Below are 21,414 nucleotides of genomic sequence, written 5' to 3' on the forward strand. Positions count from 1 at the left end.
TTAATAGAGACGTAATCATTTTTGCTTTAAAAGTTACATGAGTCACAAATCATCCCTGTCATGTGAAGCCAGAGTCATCACAGTTGGAAGAAAAAAGGTGCCCCAAATGAAGTTTGCCACAGATACCTGAATTATGATACTGCTTGGAACTGAAAGACAAGGAGATTCCACCTTCTGGAGCACAGAAATCATGGATTCAAATTCCAGCACTGTGGTGGTGACTGGTAAGATTTTTATTTCATTCTTTGAGCCAGAGATGGTAAGCACGCATGCTTGATCTTTGTCATAAACAGTTTCCTGGAGGGAAAAAGAGTAGCAAATGGCCATACTAACATTTCCAAATGGAAAATAACTTGCTGTGCCTTCCTAAGAAAAATCAGATGCATGTCAGAGGAAACAGACTGCAGTCTGCCCTCTTTACTGCCATCCAGTTGGGTTTGTTGTTCATTCTCTCCATGTTTTAATCTTTGTTGACATTCTCTCTGATCCAAACCACATAGCTCAAGGCAGTGCAGGCTACTATTAGATAAAGCTTACCCAAAAGAAGCTCTGAAGCAAGAAAACCAGGTTGCATCACAATGTCATACAGTCAGTGTCCAGAATTAGAGCAGCACATGGCAACTTTCAGGGGCTCAGTTTCATGGCAAGGTAAGGGAGTTTTAAACAGGAGATGCTGCCTCATCACTGCTAAACTAAACCATCCCATTTAAATATACCAAAGGAACATGCCTGAACATGCAGCACAAGGGACCAAATTTGGAGTTTCTCTTGTTGGCTCCAACGAGTCCAGCATCACAGAGGCAGAAGCAGCGGCTCAGAGAGTGCTGAGCTTTAAAAGGTTAAAGCTCCTAAGGAATGCTGCTGCTCGCTGTTCCTCTTGTTGCCACTGGCTCATCTAAGGGCAATCATTACACATATCTTGACATGTGAGTTGCTGGATAATTTTCCACTGCAGGTCATCTGAGGATATAGGAATGAGGGTGAAGCTACATCAAAGAGATTTGCATCTTGCTGTTTTCAATTAAACACTTTTCTTTTTTTTTTTAATAGCTGCAAGATGGGCAGAACTAGTCTGGCTTGCTCCAGCCGTAACTGCAGATGAGCTGGATGGGAGTGCAGGAGAGGGCAAGAGGTATTTGTTAACCTCCTAAAAGGCTGACAGTCTGGTTCTCTCCTATGATATTTATGGCACATACCCTTGTTGGGAACACTTCTTAGCACCCTGTTAGTTTTTTCCTCCCTTTAGATCACCATTTATGTCCAGAAATCTCCTTGGTCAAAAAGCTTTAGACTAGTTAAGACACACGTGCATCTTTCATCTACTACAGAGATTATCACAGCATGTCTCTGTCACATTTTCACCTGCTCAGAATATAAACCTGCTGGCAGGGAGCCCAGTTTATTATATGGAGCCCAGTAACATTCACCCAGTTACCTTTCAACATTGCTGCAGGTACTGCAGTAAAACTCTCATACAATTAGTTATTTTTCATAAAAATTTTATCCTAAGCAGTAGTTTCTCAGGGCCACCCCTGACACAAGTGCTTCACTGTGAGCTACTTAATAACTTTATTATAATTCTGCAATTCTGCACAGACAGGTACAGAAACTTGTACAACTACAGCTCCAAAATGGAGCAGGTGCCACCCAAATTTTGCTCTCAAAGCAGAGTGGGAATAATGGGGTTTTATGTTTCCTGGAAATGTGAAATGAACACCATTTTCTTTGTTCCCTCACCACAGGAGAAACTCAAACCTGGAGAACATATTGTCAAAAATATAAGCTTTTCATAACATTAAAGAGAAAAGATGGAGCAGTCATGAAATAAATATTAACAAATTAAGAAATGCTTAAAGTCTAGCACTAATTAAGCTGTCACAAGCCTGCATTTAGCTTAATTGTCTCTACATACAAGTAGCTTTCACTGTGCAAAATGGCAATCATCTGCTGTCAAGTATTTACTTGTCCATTTAAGGATTTTAAATATTTAAGAGTAATAGCATTAAAACCATTTCACAAACTCATTTTCCTGACACCCAGTATCTAGGACTTAGCAACACTCTGGATTGAGAACATTAATCGAGATTAATAAAGATAGTGGGAGTTTTCCTTCAAACTTTTAAATGACAAAATGCCCATCTGCTCAAAATTAGGTCTTTTCCCTTTTTATTAAAAAAAATCCTTTCACAAAAAAAGATGCATAAAATTGAATGTAATACTTTGGAGTCAAAGTGTTCTTTCCCCTTTTCTCCTCTCTTTTCCTGGGGGAAAAAGTGAAGACATTTTTCCCAGCATCACAAAAAAGCACATTTTCCCAGATAGAAAACTGTTAAGTTTTCATTACTTGCTATTAAAATAAATCACAGATTAAATAAATTTTACTCTTTCAAACATTTTCATTAAATATGCATATCTTCATCTTCATGAGCTTTGACAATAAGAATGATACATTAACTGTGACCCGGGAGTTATTAATACCATAACTTTTAGTAGTGGTATTTCTGTGGATGGTGACCCTTCCCCAAAATCATCATTTACAGGATCTGTCCTATTGAAGGTACATTTATCCAGCTCCAGTTAAGGCTCTCTCATAGGAAAGGCTTGACATGAATGAAGATGGCAGGATTAGTTCTTTTATCAGTGAATATGCAAATTGAAAATACTATTCCCTTAAGTGTTACTAAAGCTAAATCCTATCTAAAAAACTCAACCTCCATAACCAAAAATAGGAAGATTAAGATCAAATATGTGTGTGCACACATCAGCACCTAATGTGTAATTGTAGAGTAAGCACAAGTTAAAACCTCCTTTCTTTCTTTTCAGGTTTTGGTCCCTTCAGACAATACCTGGTTAATTCTAGCTGGGAAGCAGTGAAGGTAGGCATAAAATAAAAGGAGGGAGGCATTTTATTTTTCAGCCATCCCAACACAAACTGGTTTTAGGCTTCCCATTCCCTTTTCATGACTCATCAAACAGAATTGTGCCTCATGGAGCAGACACCCAACATGGAACAAAGAGGATAATGCAGTAAAATATTATTTTACTTGCTTTATTTTTGGTGCCATTTAAGCACTTTAAAATATTATTCTTCATTTTAAAAATTTATTTTTACTCATAGTGCCTTTTCTACAACTATTGCATGTGCCACAGGTTATGTCTGTCTGCAGAAAACCACCATTTCTCCTACCACAGTTCATTTTATCCTGTCTGTGTGAGGTGATTTGCTTCTCACACAAGTGTAGCCTACTGAGTTCTCACTGCCTGCTTCAGGAACACAGAAGCTAAACTGTGCCAGCTCTAAGTGTGAGTTCACATTTCAGCTTTGGCTTCCACTTTCGAATGACAGTGAATTCTACAGTTAAATTGAAAACAAGGTCATTCAGAGGGTTTTTTTTCTCCATACACCTTGACCAGCAGTAATAAATCTCAGATGCAGTCTTGAAAATTCCTGCTTGTTTCCTAAATGTGTGCAGTAGAACAAATTTAGCTGGGGGATACAAAGACATGGTTTGGATACCTGGCTTTCAGCATCAGCTGATTCATTCTCCCTGTCACAGACAGCAGCCTTTCCTGGAGTTCAATTTCTTTCATAAGGTACCTATAAACAGAGTTATTCTGAGAGGATCTTCCACATAAGTTTTTAGCAATCCCAAGGTAGAAAGGAGGTTACACAATGAAATCTGAAACTAGTGGGGGAAACAGTCAAAGTAGTAAAATTAAATTGGAGCATTGATCCAAAATATACAACAAATGACATATAATATTGGTAAAATGGAAAGTAGGACATGTAAAACAAACCAAGGGGGCTGTGTTCTATTATGAAGACTGAAACAAGTCCATACTTTTTTTAATGCTTTTGGACACTGAAATGAGAAAGTCAGCTATAGGAAAGTATTAGTAATGACAGAAAGGTGATGGCTCTACAGGACTATAACCATAGTACAAATTTTGGTGACAGCTACTGAATATCTGTTTTGAAACTGAAGTGCACTCAAGCCAAGATGATTGAAAAACAAAGAGCCAGTATGTTTTTCCAAAGACCAAAGCTATAGTAATTCCACCAAACCATACATATTTTCTATTCTAGCTTTGTTGGGTCAAGAATGCTGAGGGCAGCTTGGTGTTTGATAGAATAAATCTATTGCCCCTTCCAAGTCAGGAGGGGTGTTATCCCCGTAGGATAACAAGAAACAAAAATACTTCTGTGATACCTTTCCACACCCCAGTCATGACAGGAGACCCATAAATTATTTTAACTCCAACTTGACATGTGCCCTAAACCACAAATATTTGTCAGTTGACAGTGTTCTTGCTCATTATTTCCTGATTCCTATTGGTTCTAATTTTGGGTGCAAGATCATCCTCTTCTGGCTGAAAATAGAGCATACTCTTTATCTGCAAGCAAAACAGCCTCGTGAGGCCGCACCGATGGGATGAGTTTTCTGTAACAATGCCATGAGCTGCCCATGCCAGGGACTTACATAACAAGGGCCACAGCATTCCCCAGCAAAACAGATGTCAGTCCTTGTGCATGGAGGAGAACAAATCCATTTCCCTCTGATGTGGCACCCTCTATGTGGAATTAATTTGTATTCAGACTGGGGATGCTGCTTTAGTTTCCTACTCCCTGGCAAAGGTGGTTAATTCAGGCAATTCAGAGAAATGTGCTGCAAATCTGGAAGCACTTTGAATTTTGATAGGCTTCTCCACACTAAATAGCAATCTCGTAGTATTGTTCCATTGGCCTCATTCAGGGGAGTAGCCCTATGATCTTCAGGAAGCTTATGCACATATATTAAAGATAGCAAAATTTAGTATTTACATCTGGAAGTAATCCTGTCTTGGCTTGGGGTACCTGCATAGATCACTGGAGTGACATAAAACCCTCCTGCCAAGTCTCTTTGCTGTGAACCATGCAAGTGTGCACTCAGATTCATCCTCAGCAACGTGCTGAGCAGCCAGAACGGACCTACTAAATATGACTGGTCATTTGGGTTAATGCCTTTGTAGCATTACCCAGAACTATCCTAATTATTACCCCAAAATAAAGTAGGTGCTTATCAAAGCCTGGATAACACCCTCAGTGATGATGTAATGCTGATACACACAGTCTTAGAAGCTCACATCCCAGAAGGGTCCTCATACCAAAAGCCTCTGAAATCCTGTAAAAATACAGTTAACAGTTCCAGTGTCCTATTTCCAAAGCAAAACCTCACTCTCTGTGCTCTTGAAAGGGATCCTTGGCCAAAGAACCATGGCTGCCCTTCTCTGAGCAATACTTGATCTTACACACAACTCTTTCCTTAAGCTCCTCCACAAGATGCTGCTGATGGGATCAGCTGTGCCAGTCCACCCTTTTTGCTGTGTCTCCTCCTGCAGAATGTCCTGTCTGCAGCTTGGCAGCAAAATGACCTTTCAGGGCACTCCACCACCAAGGTCAGAGTCCCCAGTTAATAAGGCACAAATGTAAGTTGAGTGACAACATTCATAGTGATTAAACTGTTAGTGCAAAGAACAGGTCACATTTCCAACTGCTTCTGGGAACTATGTCTGCTATCAGGAGATGAGGATCAGATCTCCCAGCACAGTTTTTCATCCTGCCACTGACCATGTGGTCTTTGGAAATCTGTCATTTAATCTGTCTCTCTCCCCTTCTGCTTGAGTTTCATCATCTGTGAAACCAAGACATTGCTATTTAGTGCCTTCATTTCTGTGTTGGAACTTTCTTACATCCCTGAAGTTTTAAGAAGGTTATCTACAGGATTAGAAAAAAACCCCAACTTAAAACAACCAAAACCCCAAACCAAACACATAAACAAAACCCCACAAACCAGCCACACAAAACACCTTTGTTTGCAATGTACTTGCAGTCTGGCTGGGCCAACTGAAGCCTTCTTGTTTCCTTTCTGCACCAGCATGAGCAGTTCACAAAATTAACACACACAACAACCTTCCCAGCAATCCAAATCAGTGAGAACTCAGGCAAAATCAGTGATGTTTTCCAGAGTTTTCTAGAAGTTCAAGTTATTTCCAACACACAGAGTTTCCAGCACCAACCTGAGCACAGTGCTGTGCAAATCACTTCTCTTTGGACCAGAACACCAGTGGACCAGGACTATGACCACAACTCACAACAGCTCATGGTCAGCAGCTGATAATGCTGGATTTCTTCTCCCTTCTAGAAGAACTTGCCAAGAAAGAATCTTCATGTTTTCTTTCTAACCACTTTTCCCATAAAACAATCCTCCCAAACTCCTCCTCCTTTGAAATTTCCTTTCCTGTTTCACTAACAAAAGACAGGCATTTGTTTACTGAATTCACTCACCAGTGTGAGTTTCCAGGTGCAGTTACCCTCCTCTAACCATCTTCAGTCTCCTACCTTAAATGCAAAATTGGTTCTGGTTAAGGCTGAGACAAGGAACAGCCTTTTTTTTATTTTGCTCCATGTTTACACATCTGGTGTAACAGGGTGTAAGCCCTGTCTAACAATGGGATTGTTAGACAACACAGTAATACACATTATTGACAACACGCTGAAATTGCTTAGGACATAGAGAACCATCTTCCTCTGACACAAATTCTTAGCCATGTGCTATTGGCCAGCTTCAGTTTGGTCCTGCACAAAAGTATTTCTGTGTGTTTCTGCCATGACAGCTGGTGACAACAGAATGTCTCGACCCAGAGAGCACGAGAGGAGAGCAGCATCACAGCTGCCTTTGGGTCTCCACATTCTGCACCAAAGTTAGGGGTAGATGAGTCCTCTAAGCCTTATAATTTAAAAGAAAGACTCTCACTAAATGTAAAAATTAAAAATGCTTTGGAAAAGCAAATGCTAATTGTGAACCAGCTGGGGTTTTCTTGTGTGGAGGCTCAGGCACAGTACAGCATTCTTCAGCGGGATGATGCAATGGGCTCTCAAAGACTGTCAGCGCCCACAGGAAAAAAGGCTGGCACTGTTCTCCAAATGTGTTTACTTCCCTGCAGGCATTGTTTCCTTGCTTGTGTCAAATAGTTTATTGAGCACAGCTAATCAATGCTTCCGCTGACAAGAAAATTGGAACAGTTTATATAGGAAGCGAGTGTTGAAGGGCAGATTTCCCAGAACTGTGGGCCTCATCCGCATGGGTATCCTGAGTGAGAAACAAAAACCTGAGAATTTGATGACACTGAATAGTTACAGGTCTCCTGGGCCAATAAGACACCTCCACTTTTGCCTGTGCCCCCTTAAAAACTTAACCTGTACCATCCTTTGGGAGTGGTTTACTCAAATGGAACAGGGATTTTCAACCACCATTCTATTTTCTGCGACAAAGCTTCCCACCTCAGATGAATTCCTTCTGCACTCTGCCACTGCAGCTGCTTACCTTCTGCTGAGGCCTAGGCCTGGTTTGTTAGCCCTGTTCCACTGACAAAATCATATCAAGTCTCTTCCATGTGACATTTATTCTCCAGACCATCTTCCAACCACCCGGCCAAGCTGCTGCTTTGAAGGGTGCTCTTGTTCCATTCACCTCAATTCTGAGCATAATCTTTTCTTTGGGAAAATAGTGTGGAAACTCAACTGTACATAATTGACAGAGAAGTAGCATCTCAGTGACATTTCCTTTTACTAGAGAAACATTCTAGACCAAAAAGTAAATTAAACTCATTCTAAATGTGACTTCCTCATGTTGACGGTGACCTTCAGCACAGCTTACCTGAACCTGATCAAGCTTGCAGACCTCTGGAGTGAAAAAGTCATGCTTAAGGCGAATTCTCCTTGGTTTTGTCTCTTGGCAGTGCAGTTTTTCTACCAGATCTTTCAGAGAAACAGCTCTTACCTACAGCAAAGCCTATTTAGATGCTTTCAAGAGTGGAGCTTTTCTGAGAGATGCTGCCTCATGTTTCCCCAGGGACCAATCCCGAAGCAATAACCCCTCACACCCTCTGGAGACTGAGCATCTTCTTGGAAAACACAACAATGGCTCCACACGGATAGACGTGACATTAGGAAACTGTTTAGCACATTTTAGTCTCTTCCAGTTAAAAGAGAGGGAGCAACAACAAAACAAATCTCATTGCAGACCAATGCTCAGGAACCGTGGGCTAAGGTGTGGCTCTTTCAGGTGTTTCCTCAGTTGAATCAGCCCAGTTTGTTAATCAGTCAGAAATCCAATGCTCCTTCAAGTCCTCAGTGGCTTTTTTGTAAACACAGGAGCTGTCCAAGAGAGACCTTGGTGAAAACATTGATCTCCAGATCATGCAGCTGCCAGTGGTTTACCGAAAAGCAAAGGAGCAAGTCTGCAAGATATGGACAACCCTTCAGCCACTGGTGGGTAATGATGAAGTTAAACAATCTCCTCCCCTCCCCTGAATACAATGAAAAAATCTCCAAGAGAGTATTGCAAAACATCAAACAACTCTGGAAAGTGACTGTTGAAACTGTGATGAAGGTTCAAGCTGAAATTCAGAGCACACACTAATTAGCATGCTGGTCTAACCCCGTGCCAGTTAAACAGCATAACTGATGCTGAACAAAGGAAAGGAAAATATCTACCATAAACAGCAAAAAAAGGTACTGCTGCTCTGCAGTCCTGACTAGACACAACAAAAACTACAGCCTAATTTGGTTCTCATTGATAATACCTTATCAAAGTTTTCTTTAGACATGAGCAAGGCTCCCCACCTTGAAGCCAGTAATTCACATAATGCTTGGACCTTTTGCATCACATGTTTTTAAAAAGCAAGTCTCATTTTTAATTTCCTATTATTCACTCTGGTGGGAAAAACCAGCTTACAGTTCATGTTGGGCTGGCTTCGTCCACCACAGCACTCATCATCCTGGAGCAGTGTGGGAAGAACAAAGGCTACCAGGAGAGGGATGTGTGTGGCTTTCACCCAGAAGGTGCCTGCTGCGTGCTAGATGGCCCAGAAAAGATTGAATCTACAATTAATATGAAGAGTCTCTGGAAAAATGTCTCAGTGGAAGGGATTGATATCATCCTTTCCAGAGATGCAGGAAGGTAAACATCGCGTATCAGGGGCTCACAAAAACAACTCAATCTGCTCTTCTAACCCTGGAGGATCTTTGCCATGAGCTCTCCTCCAACCAAAATCACTCTGAAGCAAAGTCTTCAGAGGGGCACAGCTATGAAACTGGGATGATTTTAAATTTTATGTAAAGCAGCCTTCATGAAAAGCTACAGCCAGTAGATATTTTTCCATAGATTTGTAAATTCCAAAAGAAACAAGTTCCAACATAGCACACCCTGTGATGAGCAACTCAGTAAACCTCAGCTATTAAGAGAGTCTGAAAGCAATACAGACTAGGAGCAGATTTTAATCTATTTTTCTCATCTGGGAGGGATACAAAATGTAAATAGATACACTGGAGAACAGCAATTACAGGTACTGTTAGAACCAGGCCTGTGATCTCATTATGTGTTCCAGTAGCACTGAAGCAATTTTCTACTATGCTAGTCTTCACTGGAAAGGAAAACAAACAAGTAATTTTTATTTTATTTTAAACAAAAATCAGCTAATATTGGTCCTTAAATTCAATATATGCACCTGAATTTTAAAAGGTGAAATGATAAGAAAAATCCTTTCAGACAGGCAGATGTTATAACTTAGACAAAAACTGTGTTACATGGTTGTAATTTCCAGCAGGGTGTGTTACCTTTCCCACCCCACAAGAATGCCTGTCTTGTGATTTTTTTTTTATTTAAAGTTCTTTGTGGGTGAGTGTTTGAGAAACCAAACCATCAGATAAGCAACATTTGTTTCTCAAACTTGCTTTATTTCAGCATTTCCTTTATTCACTAAGCAAATATGTTCTTAATAATTTCATAAACCAGATCTGGTTTGGCTACTTAGAATATTTAAATTTAATCAAAGTTTACTGAGCCTTAATTCAGGTTCCTGGTTTTGTTTTGTTCTTAATATTGCAGGTACATCTGTGATTACACCTACTACACTTCTCTGTATTATGGCAATGGAAGAGCTGCTTTCATCCACGTCCCTCCATTATCTGAGTCGGTAACAGCAGAATTTCTAGGAAAAGCATTACAGACCATTATCTTAGCAATGTTAGAACAGTGTGGGGAACAAAGAGAGATGGATCACAGAGGGAAAAAATGAGGATTTCTTAGAATGCAATTCCTTACCTCTGAAATGAAGCAGATTTAAAGATTATTTAAAACCCACACACAAAGGATTTTATAGCCCACGTTACTTTCAGTGGAATTTCCTTGCAAAACCCAAACGTTTGTATCTCTTAGAAAAGGCTTGAGGGGAAAAAACCCAAGTGATTGGTGGTTCATATTGGTAACAATAAAGTTGTTCAGATTTCAGAAATTGTGCAACTGGATTGAAAACATTTTAGATGCTTAATCCTGGTTCTGTTGGTTAGAAAGACATCAATAAAGACTTGCTGACCCCAGATGGATGCTCACAGCTGTAAGGACTCAGCACAGGATGGATCAGAGATCCCCCTCAGCCCCTGTCTGAGTCCAGAGTTCAGCCCACAAAAAATTTGGGTATGGGGGAAATCAAAACACACTTGGGGATTCTGGTGTGGGAAGTTTTACAGTTCTTTCTTACTGACCTGCTGTGGATGCTGCTTTCCACATCAGCAACAGGCTCTGACCCAGAGTGACTGCAGAGAACACAGAAAACTGGAAACCAGCAGGATCTATAATGCTGTTGGTAACTTGAGTTTCAACCCAAAACAGCCACTTTCCCCAAATTCTCAGAGCCTGTCCCAGGGGAAAATCCCAGAGTCCTTCCACAGAGCACAGCCCAAAGGCAAATCCAACAGCTAACCTGTCCCAAGAGAGGCAATCCTGAAGCACTGTGCTGTGGGGAGGGTTAGGGCACGTGAGGTTACCTACAGAACAGGCACCAAGGAGATCCCAAATTGTAAAACATGGGAGCAGACTCCTCCACATCTCAAACAGCTCCTTACAGAAGTGCTGGGTACCACACAGGGTCACAGCACTGCCCTTCAGCACACAGGGAATGTCCACGCTCTCCTCTGAAATCCTGCTGCCAGGACACAAGGACAAGATGAAATCAGCCAGGAACAGCACAGCAGCAGCTTCATCTGGACACCTGGGATTTCCTGAGGGGAACAAAAGCCTGTTCCTCAAGCACCATCAGTAAAAAGGACAAGAGACAAACACACCAGCACAGGCAGCTGCTGGGGCTTCAGGCTGCCACTGAGCCTTGTTTTAGTCAACATCTTGATGCCAAGAGTCTGAGGAAGTGGAAATGCCAAGACAATGTTGGTTTTCTGGCCACTGTCCTTTCCAGTGTTACAGAAAGCTGAAAACCAGGTGCTGGCTGGCTGAATGCCTCAGATGGGGATTGCTCTGCAGGTAAATAAAAACTAACAATGCTCACCTTATTCGCAGGAACCGCCTCATGCAAACTGCTCCAACCTCAGCCGTGAAGGATCCAAAAGCTCAGTGTCTCTGGATGAAAATGCTTTTGATTTCAATCAAACAATGTCAGTACTGACTCCTATTAAGAGTAGCTCAATTAGATGCAGCCAAAAGGGCAGTGGAAGACCAGAGCAGCTTTGCTCTGAGTTTTCTAATCTGTACACAGTTTGCATAAGGAGCAACAAAAGCAGAAACAAACAAATGCATACAGAATTCTTTTATTTAACTTAAATCATGTAGTACTGAAACTACTAGAAAAAAGCAGAGTAAGAGAAACTAAAGGAGCCTTAGCTTCAGCCATTCAAAATAGACAAAGTTTCTTCTTTTCATAATGTAAAGAATCCCGAGTATATCGCAATAACAGGAATAAATTCTTACAACAGAATATACAAAAACATTTTGAAATTTTTTTAATCTACTGATTCATTTTAATATAAACACAGGAATTTCTTTAGGAATAATTTATACACAGCAAGTCTTTTTATGTAATAAATTGGCCATGTTATTGTTTAATTTTCTCTTTAAAAAATTTAAACAAGAAAAATTGGAAAATGTATTTGCAACTGCATCCATTCCTTAGCACTTTCTAGTTTTTTGTCCCAGAGGTAGACAAACTCTGGCCAATCCTTTCATCTCAAACCTCACTGGTTCAGAAAACAGAAGAGAAAGGCGTCCCTGTCAACAGCAGAGAGGTTGGATCTTCAAGATATTTAAATAACAATAAATAGGGACCCTCCCTTGCTCATTTCAACAAAGCTTCCAATGGTGCTCAACAGCTTTACACAAGCATTTGAAGTGATAAGAAATTTGCAAAGAACTCTTCAATAGTAATTACCAAAACCACCTTCCCTCTTTCCCTTATGCAGTGGCATCCTTCACAGCAGGTGCTGAGCAGCCCCGAGAGCCTGGGGAGCAGCAAACGCCACTCTGCTTCCCTGACCAGTGAGGTTCCTGTCATCCATGAAGGTAACTGCCCTAGACAGCAAAGTGAAATGACCAGGTAAGAGGATCCCACCCCAACCAGAGGGCTCTGGAAGACCAGGATACTGAAGATACAGAACATTTTCCCACCTCCTTTACTCACTCACTGTATACTGGGTCACAAAGCTTGGGCGGGACAGGGGAGAGGGACAAGCCATGAACTGGACAAGTCAGCGATTCCTTTTTGGCATATTGTAAAGCTAACTAGTAACTGGTACCATGGAAAAACTGATCACAGACAGACACACCCACACACGGACACAGAAAAGTGCCCTTAAATTATATTTTAGGCATTTATAAACTACAAACATTTTATAAAATTATTCTATGTACTTACAAAACGCAATGAAACATTTAGTTAGTTCTTGTAAACCAGATCTTCGTCAACTGACTACCCGTAATCTACTGGACTTAAAGCCCTATTGAAAATGCTAATTAATGGTTACTAATCAACAGAACGCATACCCAAAAAAATATATATGAGCACACACGCATATGCACACACACAAACTAGTGAAGTCCTAAGGTACTTGCAGAACGGGCCGACTGCAGGCGAGACTGATCCGTACAGGCCGATGACCAACCACTGTCACACTCCTGGTAAGGAATTTACTGCTCCAGCTGCAAAGTCCAGAGGTTCATTTACAAGTACCGGCAATCAGAACTGGGACACCTGAGCACTGCTGCTGTGCCACAGATTAAGTTCAGGATACTACCTCAAACTTCTGCCAAGCCCTATGTCTCAGTAAATCCCCACTGCTGCGTCCTTTGTTGTCAGGCGTCTCCCCACGAACTGCTCTGTGCTGACTGACCCAGCTGCTCCATGTCAGAGGCTGTTCAGCACCTCTGAGCAACCAGTTCTGAACTGAGGTGTCCTTCAAAGCCCTCCTGTCTACTTGAGTTCTGTATCTTCAGCACCCCTGGCCACTTGTGTTGTTTCTACACATCATTCTTCAATCCTTGTCTGCACATCTACTCATGGGTTAAGTTGCAATATCTGGCTTTATCACTGGTTAGAAGGGAGTGGATCCCTTGCACCTTCCTCCACTGTTGTTCAGCCCAGTGATTAAACACACGGTTGACAAACAAAATAAGAATAACAGGAAACAAGTGTTACTTGTACTAATGGAATGAAAAGGGTTTAAATATATATATATATATATCTATATTATAGATATACATATGCAGATATATATATGTATATATAGATATATATGTATGGAGTTACACCAACAATAGGAGTGTTGTTCACTTAGACTTGGATTGAACCCAACAACCCTCAGCAGTTCCCAGAGGGCCTGACAGCAGCCCCCTCTGGTCACCAGTCATCCTGGGCAAACTGGACTTCCCTTCCTTTGTTTTAGGAGACCAAGAGGAGCATCAGTGCACCTGGAACCACACAGCACTTGGCACCAGCTGGGAGGAGCAGGGGCATCACACAGGGTGGCTCCACACCTTGCACCGTGCTCGGCTGCTGCCTCCGGTTTATCGTCCCACCAAGGAGCACCTGATTTAGTGCCACAGCTGTGTCTGCACAGCATTTGTGTTCCCTGCAACCAAACCAGCTCCTCTGCCAGGGCACTCTGCAGTGCCACTCAGGAGGGACCCAGGGCCGAGCCCTGCAGTCCCTGCTCCCCTCGGCGACGCCAGCTCCTGACCCCACCGCATCGGGACATCCTGGTGCCATTCCTCAACATGCTGCTTTTCAGGGCTGGGTGGGCTTTTGTGTTTAATTTATAAACAAACTGGATTACTTTAACTTTATTCAAACATAGCTAAAGTTCTAAATAAATTTTCCATACCAGACAAGCCAGTGGTCTCAGGGAAGAACAACATTACAAACCATATTATGACTCTATCAAGCCAACATTAATTCTCAGTTGTTCACATGCACAAACAACTCGATTTACTGTCCAAGGGAAGTCTGCATGAAAAACCCATGTGAATAAAGCTATTCAAAATGCACAAAACACAACAAAAAAAGCTATGGAAACAAACAGAACAAAAAAGGAATTAAGCTTGAATTGCAAACACAGAATGCAATGGTATCATGAAGGTGGTTTGGTCCAGGAGAGCTGACTGCCATCACACACGGACACGAGGCCTCGTGGCTGTCTTCTACTGAAGTGCTTTTTGAAATGCTTCTTGTGATGCTACGTCATTAGTGTTTCTTCCTAATGCATTGTAAAACCACCTAGGTACAATTCTACAAACCAGAAACTCGGACAGTTTTAACAAAACCCTCCTAGCCAGCTGAAAGATCTGAGGATCTCCAGTTGTGGTAATCAATATGTGCAAGGGAGGGGAACAGCCACTGCACCCAAAGGTCACTTGAACATCAAACATGGAAAACCAAACGAGTAATAGTGAAAACTTCCAATTTTGCTGGTTTCTCAGGACTAGGGAGAAACGCTCCCTTCAAAGACAAACTGTAGAAGTTAACCACAGCACTGTGTATCCAAGAAGTTGGGTACAACTCCAAGTAGCCAAGCACCACATTACTCAGATACCACAACCAACACCTGCACGAACAGCTGCCAGAGCTGGAAAAAAGGAAACATTATACAGCAAGCTGATGGCAAGCTCATGTTAGTCCTGTGTGCTTGTAAACCACTTACACACTGTCAGAGGGCAGTTAAAATTTGATGGCTGGTCCATCAGAATCCACAGTTACAATGCATATAAACAGGGGAAGAAAAGGGAACTGACTTTTTACTGGCACATTAAAAGAAATCAATTCAATGTTAGTTTTGAAAAAAAAAAATTAAAAAAAATCAGTGCTCTCATCAAACAGAAGCAGCAAAGACCAAAGCTGTAAATTTGATGTAGCAGCCAGTGACAGGTTTTGGTCAAGAAAGCAACGCCATCCCGTATGAGCCAATTTATTTTTGGGTTCTGATTCAGCCAAATATCTTTTTGATGCTTGTGACATCTGAGCAAGAACTGGCAGGAATGACTTAGTCCATTCTACAGGACAAACAGAAAGAACATTCCCTTTAGTATTTCTTCTGGACCTTCAAACATTGTAAACATTTGATTTCTGTAACAGATTTCAGGAATTACTCACAATTTGAAGTTCCCATATCAGGTCAGCTGCATTTCCACTCATCCAAACACGCAGCATTTTGCTGCTGACCCAAGGGCTGCTGCGACAGCACATTAAAAAGCCTCTGTGTTTCCTTAAAGAATGGTCACCCTAAGTCACACAACTCTTGGATTTCTCCTCACAACAACAAATTTTAAGAAATTGGAGAAACCCCTTGGAATTGAGGCAAATATTTTGAGGTGACCCTCTGTGACAGGCAGTGACTGTTCCCCTCCAGAACCTAGAGCATGTGGTATATGGAGTGAGAGGTTACCAGTATCAACGGCATTTATTGGCTGCTGAGAAATGTGAGATGTATTTTTTTTTATATACACACATATAAAAAAATAAGAGTGAGGTAGATAAATGTTTGAAAAAAAAAATCAAAAACTGTCCCCCTGTCATACTCTAAAACCCTTATCTCAGTATTTAAATTCATTATGGGGCATCTCTACAGTGATTTAAACTGATATCACAAAAATAAATAAAAAATCCTACATAGAATACCTTCTTAATTAACTTTTTTGTCTTTTTCATTTTCAAAAGGGGAAAAGTAACTATGGGACAGAGGCAAGAGAAGATAATGGGACCTAAACTACACAAGCAAAAAGCACTACAAACTTTTAAAAATCTCCAGTCAAAACTAGCAATCAGTATAATTTTTCTCATTGTTCTTACTCAAAAGATTTGAACATTTCCATCCCAGAGCCACCTCTTCCTGCCATCGTTTGGTTGGATCAGTGCTAAACAAAGGCCTAGACTGGAACTAAGGTAAGATGAGCAACTGCTGCGACTCCTTGGGTGTCGACTTCCTGATGGCCCCTCCTTCCCCTCTCACCAAGGCTTCTGCTACTGAACAAACAAGCTCACTCGTCTTCTTTTGTTCTGAGGTTTGGTCTGTGATTTAAGCCACAAGCTTGGACTTGCACAGGTTTCCATAGCTGCCAACACTTCACTGTTTGCCAGTCCAGCCGCCGGCCCCAGCTCCGAGCTTCCCAGCAGCCCCACGGGAAGGGCGCGGGGGCTTCCCTTTGGTTGGGGGTGGTTTTCTTCACCAGGGCTGGGAAGTGCAGCCCAGGGGCCCTCCAGGAGGGCTTCCCCATCAGGAAGGTGAAGAGCTGGGGTTGGCTGGAGCCAGGTGATCGATGGCCACCTTAGGAACGCCCGGCATCACCAGCTGCACCTGGCACAGCTCTTGTTCACAGGGTGGAAGGGTTAAAAGAATCTTTGTAAGGATTAGTGACCCAAAAGCCTGGTGTCTGCTGTTGTACCCAACTAATAATTTAAAAAGAATACATGTGTGTGTGTGTGTGTCTGTGTGGGGATGGGCGGGTGGATGTGTGAACAAGCGGGGAGGGCAGGAGGGGTAGGACCCTTGTACAACAATGAATATAAACACTGAACAAGGATGCACTAAATAGTTAACCTTTTGTTTCTGACCTGAGTTTGTATCACGCCTTGCACTGTAAGAGACTCGCGTGCTGTCTGGGCAGAGGTTAGTGGGAAAGAAGGAAAACTGGGGCTTAAAAACACCACACCACAGCACTGCCAGAGTGTTCCTGTGCGGGGTGTCCCTTTTTCTCCTTGTCCCCCTCCAAGGCCCCGTAGCCCACACAGCCAAGATGTTGTAAAACAACTAATGGGAAGGAAAATAAAATTTAAAAAAAAAAAAAAAAAAAAGGAGGAAATGTATTTATAAAAAGGCATTAAACAGTTCATGGCAAATCATATGAAAGGTATCAGTTACTGGGAAGGAGGAAGTAAAAGTTACACACTATAGTACAAAGCATAAGAAAATTTGTTGAAGTGGAAGGGAAGGGAAGGAGGGCAGACCTGAAGGTTTTCATAGATTAAATCCACAAAGATAAAGAACAAAAAAAATAGCAGCTTTTTTCTGTACAGACATATAGATGAGTATCTGAACCGTAAGAAAGTTATAAAAGTGACACAAAAGACAATGTGTATGCAAATGATCCATGGTCTAACATAGAACTGCAAGACCCTTCGAGAAGTCTTAATAATAAAGAGTAAAGGTCAACAAAGCATCATATACTTGAATCCGGTTACTGCTTTTTTTTGTCGTCTCCAATTTATGTTTCTAGGTGTTTTTTCCTTGCAAGCCTGGGAAGGAAGGCAGGCTGCAACGATGGAGATCTCGGCCGCTCATTCTCAGGTTTTTCGTAACTCATTTGTGGCGGGCAGTTGACTTTTTTGTACGAAATGCACATGTTTGTTTAGCTCACCACTGCCAGTTTTGTCCAGAATTCACTGGGATGGGGACAGGGGTGGAGGGAGGGCTGGTTCTTTACCCCATCACTTTTATCTTCTCCATCACAAGAAAAGAAAAATAAAAATCACATTTTGTCCAGTTTTGAAAGAAGATCTAGACAATTTGACTTTTTTTAAATTATTTTTTTTTTAAATACCAGTGCATGACTGAATAGAACATATTGGTCAGGATCTGTTTTGAACAGAGCAGTTGATTACTGTGCTCCTTCCATGACTACAAAAAAACCAAAAAGAAAGCAAAAAAACAAACGAAAACAAAAAACAGAGAGTTCATTTTTTTGGCAAAATTTGGCAGCGTTGAAAATGGTAACAGCCTTGGACGAATGATGGCCCTTTTTTATTCTTTTACATGTTCCTAAAAAGATTAAAGAGCAACATTAAAAATCCAGTCTTTTTTAGTTTAGGGTTTTTTTGTGTGTGTGTTTTTTTTGTTTGTTTGTGTTTTTTTGTTTGTGGTTTTTTTTTATAAAGACCTACAGTGTTAGGCAGGTGCTTGCAGGGGTACTGGGAACCACCTGGCCTGCAATATCTTTGATCTGATAAAAGTGCTGTACGGTTGAACTTGCACGCAGATATGTTTCCCATTATGAAGCAAAGAGACAGAAAGAAAGAGAAAGAAGAGAAAGGAGAGAGGAGAGAGAGGCATCAGATCTCAAGTTTTCTGTTGCTATTAAGTGTTAACATTTAAGAGTTTTAAAAGGCCAACTGTGTGCCCCATGACTGGAGTCCTTGACTGAAACAAACATCTGCTTGCATATTGAAAAAAAAAGAAAAAGACGGTAACTTGTTTACTGAAAAAAGGGTTCTCCCAAGTGCAGCTATGGCAGTTCTGAAGATCCACTGAGGTACAGTAGGCTTTTGAATATATTGTGATTTTCTTTCTTTCTTCCCCCAATGCCTGTGTTTGTGTGTGTTTGTTCCTGCGAGGATCAGCAGGCCGAGGACTGGGGCAGCGGCAGGGCCCGCTCGTTCTTGCGGCCGCCGTTCATGTGCGCGTACGGCTGCCGCTCCTCGAAGCTGGCCCGCAGCACCACCACGCCGGGGCCGTTCTCGGCCTTGTGTCCTGAGTGCTTGTCAGTGGGTTGCAGGGTAGAGGAGGGGTCTAAAGGAATGCTCTCCATGTTCTCAGTCTCCAGGTCAAGCTCCTCTGTGTCCGGAGGCTTGTTCTCTTCACTGTAGAAGAAGGAGACCTCTTTGAAGGCTGGGTCCAGCTCGTCTTTGATGCTACCGATGATTTCCAGGAAGGAGGGTCTCATTTTGGGGTTGTACTGCCAGCACATGCGCATCAGTTCGAACCTGGGCAGGGAACACACAGGACAGACATTTACTGAGGGGCTTCAGAGCCATGACTGGGTCAGGCCACATGTTTTAGAGAATCATTCCATCCCCAGGGAAGGCAAAGTGACAGAGCTTCCACAGGCCGAGATCCCCAGGATTGTGGGTCCAACACCCATAACTGGCCATTTGCTTAAGAGCTGGACTTGATGATCCTGGTGGGTCCCCTCCAGCTCACAATATGCTGTCAATCTGTGTCACATTTCCACCTTCCTCTCATCACCCATTTACTCCCACACCTCCTACCTCACCTTTCCTGCTCCCTCACACACACCTGCCCACCCCTCGTGTCTCGTGGGTACCTGACATCCAGAACCATTGCACTTTTATTCTGACTTGGTATTTCTCTTTTTCCTCTAAATTACCCTGTGGTTACTCAGCCATAAGCTACGTGATTTCACCTCTTGGAGTATCTTTTTCAAACAACTCATCCCACCCCATCAATACTGCCTTGGAAAAAAAATTAAAATAGGAAATACACACAAGGTAAAGCACTGCCTTTTTCCCCTGAAAGAAGAAAATTACATTAAAATTAATTGCAATCCCCAGTGGACATTTACCAATCTCAAAGACATTCTCTAATCTTTTTATTTTAAAATTAGGTTGTTTTCATTTACGGCCAGGGATGCATTAATATTTTACAGAGTGTGAGATCATCTGTTTAAGCACATCCATGATTAGATCTGTACAATGTCCCATGCTGGCAAAACAAAACCACAAAATGAAACTGTAATACAGACATAATGAAAACAGCATTTTCATGACACAGCAAAATTGGATATTCCCAGGAGATCGCCCTGAGCTTTAAACATAACACAAGAAAGGATTTCACCGTCTGTGAAGGTGGAATAGGGATGTCTTCTGTTAACACAGCACAGTAATAGGACAAATTTAAATAAGAAAAGAAAGATTAGCATTAATTCTTCCAGCCAACCCTCTGTGTACACAGTGCTCAGAGGAACATGCTGTGTGGAGGAAGTCACTGCTGGCCAAAACTACTACTCTGTGCTGGAGTAAGAATGGATCTAAAAATAAAACAAAGCCAAGAAAGATCTCTCAGTTAAGGTAATGCATGTCTCTGACTCACCTGCCTGCACTGGGACCTGCAGCCCCAGTCAGACCCCCTTGGCTTGCTGGGGTTTATTTCCCACCTGTGCCAGCCTTCCCTTAAGCCAGGTCGCCTGAACTTTTAGCTTCAATTCTAGAGAACAACAACACCGTATTTCCAACTTCCACAGATTTTCAGAGTGCAAACAAGCAATTCTATTTGATCTTTTCATTAGCTCTCACTGCCTTGTGCCCTCAGTTGACCAGATCTCTGCATCAGTGTGGAAAAATTTCATTTTAAAATTAAACAGACAAAACCAAACAAATCCACTCTCTTTGTATCAGACCTAAGCTCATCCTGCTCTAGAACAACCTTTCCAACAGGACTGACACTGAGCTGGAGAAGCCTGGGCTCTGCAGCCCATGGTGGGTCTGGAGAGAGTTCAGGAGCCCTGGCCTGAAACAAAACCCCAGCAAAGAAAACCCCAGCCCAGAAACTCGGGAAATTGGGAAATACTGCTGCACCTCCACTGTGCTCTCAGCTGATGTGAACCAGCAGAGAGGGCAAGTGCCTGTGTTTGGGCTGCAAACACTGCTGAGTGCTCCAAGCAAACCCAAAGCAATCTTCACTGAAGTGCATCTAAAGTGCCCAATATCCCTGCCAGAGCTCCACTGGCAGCGCTCCGCATGAGCAAACGTCAGCCACCTGAGAATGGCCTTGTGACACCCAACTGGAGCTGGCAAAACCAGTCTGTGCTGGGAGAACTCCCCGGGTACTCAATGCTGCATTGTAACCGCACGTAGACACGTAAACACTGCCCAGCTCCTGCTTGTTTTTGAGTCTGAAAAGCCTTTCAGAGCAAAAGCCGAGCCAGACTATAAAACTGCACCGTACCCTCACCCACAAGGGTGAGGAAAGCTTGAGACATAAATATATAAAATCCATTTCTGTTACTTCATTGCAGTTTCCCTTCCAGCTGACTGCTGTGTCCCTGAATAGAAGCTTGGCTGGAGCCAGGAACTCTGGATATTCGCTGGCGCTGCGCCCCGAGGCCTAAGGGCAATGCTAAGGAGATACCACAAGCAGCGGAGTAATGCATGTGACATCAGCACAAACAAGGACATGTGATGTTTCTTTTAAGCCATTCCAGATTTAAAAACCCTACAGAGTTCCCATAAAAGGATTTTTTTTTCCTTTTTAACTCTGTGTGTTCGCAGGCCTTGTTTACATTATCTTAAACAAAATAAAAACCT

General features: G+C 42.2%; 2 protein-coding genes across 3 annotated transcripts in view; one reads left to right on the forward strand and one right to left on the reverse strand.

The window, feature by feature from the left end:
- The first annotated feature begins 1,057 nt into the window (after positions 1 to 1,057).
- Positions 1,058 to 10,202, forward strand: PGPEP1L (pyroglutamyl-peptidase I like). Its single transcript, XM_030955482.1, is given in 6 exon segments — positions 1,058 to 1,090; positions 1,093 to 1,132; positions 2,824 to 2,876; positions 8,195 to 8,311; positions 8,773 to 9,002; positions 9,930 to 10,202. Coding segments are annotated over 6 exon segments (663 nt in total). The 3' UTR covers positions 10,120 to 10,202.
- Positions 10,203 to 11,625: 1,423 nt separating this feature from the next.
- The window catches only part of IGF1R (insulin like growth factor 1 receptor), a 171,129-nt gene continuing 161,340 nt past the window's right edge, over positions 11,626 to 21,414 (reverse strand). Inside the window, exon 21 of one of the 2 annotated variants that reach the window (XM_030955067.1) lies at positions 11,626 to 19,074. In XM_030955067.1, coding sequence (XP_030810927.1) covers positions 18,708 to 19,074 — 367 coding nt within the window. In that variant the 3' untranslated portion in view covers positions 11,626 to 18,707. The remainder of the gene's footprint in view (positions 19,075 to 21,414) is intronic. The other variant, XM_030955068.1, reaches the window with a different exon arrangement.

Source organism: Camarhynchus parvulus, chromosome 10, assembly GCF_901933205.1.
Source record: "Camarhynchus parvulus chromosome 10, STF_HiC, whole genome shotgun sequence".
NCBI lineage: Eukaryota > Metazoa > Chordata > Aves > Passeriformes > Thraupidae > Camarhynchus > Camarhynchus parvulus.